Here is a 6,102-nt window from a genome sequence, read left to right as displayed (position 1 = left end):
TCGACCGGACTCGAATTGTGAGACCTTTTGGATTGAACCTCCGACGATGTAGGAGTTTTATTCCACTTTGGATCCGCTTTCAACAACTCCCATGATTTCTCAAACTTGAAAATATGTTCCTTTTCGACCCAATATTTTTCTTTTGTAAATTTGAAGAAATCGAAGTCGTTGGTTCCGCTTTGCTGTTGCGTCTCAAGCTGGTTGTAAATATCATTGAATATACTGCATTGCTTAGTTGTTTGACTTTATTTGCTGCTTAACATGTCATTATTGTGGTTTTTTCTTCAACATAGCATTGAATATTTCGCGCACTTCCCCCCAATAAGCAACTTTCTTCATTCAATTTCAATGGAGTTTATCTTTTAAAGAAGTACACCATGCCGTCGTCAAAGCATATTCCTCCTACGGTATCCACCATTGTGGAACGTCTGCATTTTTCATTTCAACAATTATCGATTTCCTTTTCGTTTTTCCTTTCCCTTTCCCTCTCATACTATCTCCCGCTTCCACTTCAACCGATGGTTGTGTTGGAGGTGGTGGTTGGGTGGTTGTTTGTTGCATTGAAGCAAAACTAGGGAGACGATTTTGTTGTAAATTTGAGTTTTGACCAAATAAATTTCGTTGAAGTTAGTGTGAGTTGGAAAATTGCAGTGGTGGTGGAGCGGGATTGAAAACAGCACCTTAGTATGAGATTTGTGGTGATCATTGAGATTATAAAAGGTTGAAATAAATTTCGTAACCCGCAAATCCGAGAGGCGAGGTTGTGTTTGGTTGTGTGTTTGGGTTTGATGATGGAGGGGGGTGTTTAGGTTTTGCTCCATTTTTTTGATTGAGAAGAAAATATAAAATACAGAGAGAATGAGAGAAAGGTGTAAAAAACTTGGGTTAAAATGTGTTTATATAAAAGTTAAAAGGGTAAATGTTTTTTTTTTAATTTAGATTTTGATCGTTGCAAACAGTCCATTACACCAACGTCTATCTTTTTTGCGTTGCAATCGGTGGTAACGGGCACGAGATTCGCTATAATGAGAAGAAACGAGAAGGGGGGGGGGGGGTGCTCGTTTTGACGCCGTTATGGCTTCGCCAAGTCGGCCATAACGAGCACAAACAAACGCATACCGTGTCCTCTTATGGTTAACTAGCTCACCCAATAAATAATTAAAAGTAATAAAACTAGATAAAATCATCCTCAAATAGATCAAAAGCAAATATTATATATCTCCCTATCTAATAAAAAAATAATTTTATTCTCCTCTTGACATGTGTCATCTTATTAAGACTCCTAATTAATACATATTTTATTCTTCTTTTGCTATGTGTTATCATATTATCTCTTAATTAATACATGACATTTGTAAACTTATTGATTCTCCATTTCAAATTTCTCACTCTAATTATATTAAATTAATAACATTAGAATAAAAATTAAAATAAACTTAATACAAATTATAAAGTAATATAATTTCACATATTTATTTGAATCAATGATTAAAACTTATATAGCAAAAAAAAATCTCTTAATTAATAAATTATTTAAAATAATTGATTAATAATTTTTAGTTTTTATTTTAAAAGTTTAATTAATTGTATAATCGTGGATCCCCGGGTTATAAACTAGTGTGTGTGTATATATATATATATATATATATATATATATATATATATATATATATATATATAATTTAATAAAATGTTTGTTGTAATAATGTATCAATTAATTTGAATAAATTATATAAAAAACTAATTTGGTTCTATTTATTTAATACATAATTTATAGATAATTGTAACAATAAAACTGCAATAAAAATTTATAAATAGCTACTAGATATAAGATGTATTATGAAAAATCTAAATAAGTTAGAAAAACACAATTTATTTATTGTGTTTGATGAATCCCGGTTTACACCATTTTTATATAATAATAATAATAATAATAATAATAATAATAATAATAATAATAATAATAAATGTAAAGAGCATTTCACAGAAAGTGGTTTAGATCTGTATCATAAAGTCTATTGATTTACTATGCTTTCTCTATCATAGTAAAAATGCGAACATAAGTCTTGTATAAAAATATTTAGACTTTGTCTAAGGAAATTATAACTTGCAAATTTGCATCTCACCTTTCTATATGCAAACACAGAATCCTGCTAAATATTGAAAATTTTAGTGTCATCTGAGCTAATTGACATTCACTTGAAATCAAAAGGATTTCGTGATACACAAACATATCTATAAATAATTATCACTACACTCTATACACAAATTCATCAATAATAAATACAACCCATAAAATAAATTATTAAAAAACAAATAGGTAAAGTTGCGTTTGTTACACAGAACAAAACAAGATATGCACAAAGTCTCCTTTTGCTTTTATTTTCTCAAAACACTTTAAACAACACAAATCAAACCCTTTTCAAATTACAAAGAAATGACCTTCCCATTTACATTTCTCTTAATACCCGGAATCGGTGTGTAAATTACCGGAACACCCTCATGACAATGTGTTCTGAGTTGTATATTTCGTGACATTTTTCTGCATTCCACAACCGATATACATATCGAAAATACCTGTAAATCCGACAATGATGAATTATATTCAACCGAAAATATACCTTCCTTCAATGGAGACAAACTAAGCATCGGTTTCTTCTCCCCAATTTCACCCTGTAAAATAAAATAAAATAAATTACATTGTATTTCTTCCATTTATAACCCTTCACAAATCACAATATACCTGAACAAAAAGCTCAAACTGTGCACCAGTGTTATGGTTAGTAAGAATTTTCAATTTGCACCCCTCATCCCAACCACCGCAGTCACACACCCCGCCAGACCGCCACCTGTCAGTCAGCGATGAAGGCGCTCCTTTACTTGGAACACCATGGGTCCCACCAGGTAGGACAACTGTTGTGTTAAACTTTTCTTGATTTCTTGAAAGCTTCACAACAATGGCTTCCAATTCTTCTTGTGGTTGGACATTCGAATTCACGGAGAATAAAACAAACTCCTGACTTTTTGATGAACTCAAAACCTTCATTTGAGCTGTTACGTTAGGGACATAACCGTAATCTTTGCTTTTTGTCCCATGTGATAACCATTTAACGTTTTTTTTCTTAACCTCGTGAACAGTGAAAAATGTATAGATCGAGTTCCCGTTATTGTTTTTTCCCGAAGAAGTCAAACTGGTCAATGTTGCTGCAAGAATGTCGTTGTTTTCAACTGCAAATGTGAATAAAAGACGATCGTTTTTAATGGTTGTTTGAAAAAGAGCTTGCTTTCTTGTTGTTGATGATGATGATGATGATGATGATGATACGACATCGTCAACCCTAATTTCCTTGAAATCGAGTTTCAGTTTTGCTTTTGTTCGTGAATCTTCTTGGCTTTTTGATGGAAAAATCGGGTCCAATAACCTTCGTAATGGGCTTGATTGGGCCCGGTTAGATGGAGAATCGGGTCTTTCTGTGGGTCCCGTAGATTTTGAGCTAAAGCTAAAACGACGAAGTGGGGATATACTTCTTGTTTTGGCATCTGGACTCTTGAAAGAATTTGAATTTCTTGTTTCTGGGGTTTTGTTCATAATGAAATCTTGACTTGGAGATGATGTGAAATGAGATTGTAGAGTTACGCGATTGACTTTTTGATTAGAAGGAGACCAGGTTTGACTTTGACTTTGACTTGATTGAGGAGACATAGACAATCCATCGGTTGAAAACAATGAAGAGGAATTGCTGCTAGATGATGAACATTTGTTGGTTTTAACAAATTCGTGTCTATGAGTTTGGAAATCTTGCCATTTTTGTAAGCGATTCCAATCCATAACTCCAAAGCTTAAAGCTCGATCGTGTTTTCCATTTTCAAGGTAATTTGGTAAATGCTTCATGTGTTTGATGATTTCTTCCATTTCCATTGAAGGCGTTGACGATTCCATCTTGGGTTGACTTTTTACAACTTTGGAACGGAAATCGGAATGGGAATGGTGACGTTTTTCTAATTCGAATTTTGACCTGAATGTAGCGCGATTAGATGCCAGCTCACCCATTTTATGTATTTCGGTTGTTTTTTCAAGAAAATTTCACATGATTTCGTGAACAAGAGGGAGGTATGTCATCTGAAAACAACCATTAAGATTACAAATGAGAAACAATAGAAGAAAACTATAGTATAAGAAAACAATAAAAGAAAGAAATAGCTAAATGTGTTGCGAATAATTCAGAACATATGATATGTTTCCTACAAATAGCCAAAAATCTTTAAAGATTCTTTAAAATCAAGAAAATACCAAGATAGCTAATGGTTTAGATTCTCCTCTATGGTCCCCATTTGAGGTACAGAAAATTATTGCTTCAAAAATACTAAATACTCGCTTCTTTCTAATGAAAGTTTTAAAAAAGGTGGTGACTTTGTTAAACATCACATCATAATCATAAAGTGGTTGTTTTTTGGGATTATTCCTAATATAAAAAATACAATTATTTAACGAAATTTGAAGCTATTGTTAAAACTCAACAATATTCCCAAAGTCATTAAACAATTAAAGTACCAATTGAATATCGAAGAAGCAAAATGGCTTCATTAGTCTACACAAGGATTACGACAAGAAAGAAAACGAAATTAAGAATCTTGTGGTCCTAAAATCATTAACATCAGTGATGATGAAGATAAGATGATGACATTTCTGTGTATCATAAAAAAAACCTCCATAACTTAAGATTCCCTGTTGATGAAAAAGAAAGATGGATAACAATTCAAAAGAAGATTTTGAATATTGAACCTTTGATTAAGACAGGGGAAACAGAAACAAAAACAAAAACAAAAAGCACAAAAGTAATTGAGTGGAAAATAAATCAAGAGGGCATTGAGCACATGAGTTTCCTTTTTGGTTATATCTACGCCATGATAGAATTATTCTCTGAATTAATCAACAAGCATATACACACACTAAAGTAGTTAGTAGACCCTGAATCAACAAGCATACATATACAATAAAGTTGACCCAGATTCAAGTTATGATTCAACTTCAAAAGCAAGAAATACGCATAAAAAATGTTTCTTTGACCATAACAATAACAAATGAAAATCAAGATCTTCAGTTGAAAATGCTTGTTACTTCCAAAACATGGGTGCCAATTTTTATCATAAATTGAGAAACTTTCTTCCTTATTTCCAGTGAATATCGTCGGATTTTTTTTTTCAGAGATATTAAGAAACATAAGAGCGGAACAATCACTCAAAATTTCTCCACCAAGTAAAAAACTAAAAAGCATAAAGTCATAAACAGACAACAGCTCGATAGATAAATAATAGTTTGAGTATTGATTCAAGAAAAAAACTCACTGAGACATTTAGTCGAACAGTTTCTGGGGTATGAAGAAAATGCACGGACTTTAACTGGTTCTTCAAAAGGAAGATAAAATATGTCGGTGGGCGGTGGGCACAAAAACAAGCTTCTCACAGCAACCAAAGAAAACCAACTTAAATCTCAATGCTCAAAAGAAATCTCCTTTTCCCAAGAAAATCTCAGAAAAAGATTTGACTTTCTACAAGTTCTTGTTCGTCATCATCTTCCTCCCCAAAATCCGAAGAAATTTTCACAGAAAAGTAGTGTGTGTAATAAATGTGAAAATAGAGTGATGAAAAGTATTTTATGGGGTGTGAAACTGAAAGGGTTTTGTTTTCCTCGTTGGGGCTGGATATCACTCGGTTTCTAGAGCAGTGTCAGAGGGTCGTTTTCGATCGGACGGCTGATGGAGGTGGAGATATTCGCGGGTGGCCGTATCAGAAGATTAGATGGGTGAATCATGTGGAACCCACTTCATGACTTCCTTTTGGTGCAAATGCGATTGTCTTTATTATTGGATGCTTAAAAGGCTATGCTTTTTTATCCTTTTAAAGTATAAAGTCTTAAAGAATAGAAAAACCTTGCTCCCTTAAAAAATATTATAATATTATGCTAAGAATCGGTTTTGCATTTTCCAAAAAAATACATTTTGTACGATTTAAATATAAATCCTAGGTTTTTACTAAGGGAATGTTTGGATTTGCTATAAAAATTTTCGTTTCATAATACATGGCAAATCTAGTTTTTACTCT

The 6,102-nt window shown here is 32.6% G+C and overlaps 1 protein-coding gene across 1 annotated transcript; it reads right to left on the bottom strand.

Moving 5' to 3' along the window:
• Positions 1-2,273: 2,273 nt before the first annotated feature.
• LOC145011414 (uncharacterized) lies at positions 2,274-5,764 on the bottom strand. The gene is made up of 3 exons (XM_078970128.1): positions 5,347-5,764; positions 2,744-4,120; positions 2,274-2,673 (listed from the first exon to the last, which is right to left on the bottom strand). Exons 2-3 carry the CDS (start codon positions 4,049-4,051, stop codon positions 2,428-2,430), a joined length of 1,554 nt encoding a protein of 517 aa, XP_078826254.1. The 5' UTR covers positions 4,052-4,120; positions 5,347-5,764; the 3' UTR covers positions 2,274-2,427.
• Positions 5,765-6,102: the final 338 nt, after the last annotated feature.

This window comes from Lactuca saligna, chromosome 8 (genome assembly GCF_052625555.1).
Source record: "Lactuca saligna cultivar CGN05327 chromosome 8, ASM5262555v1, whole genome shotgun sequence".
Classification (NCBI taxonomy): domain Eukaryota; kingdom Viridiplantae; phylum Streptophyta; class Magnoliopsida; order Asterales; family Asteraceae; genus Lactuca; species Lactuca saligna.
This window is presented reverse-complemented; position numbering and strand designations above follow the sequence as displayed.

Excerpts from the sequence above, each read along its gene's own strand:
- LOC145011414 (XM_078970128.1), bottom strand. The coding sequence starts at position 4,051 with ATGGGTGAGCTGGCATCTAATCGCGCTACATTCAGGTCAAAATTCGAA. Across the intron at positions 2,674-2,743 it reads AGTTTGAGCTTTTTGTTCAG|GGTGAAATTGGGGAGAAGAA; the intron begins GTATATTGTGAT and ends TTTATTTTACAG.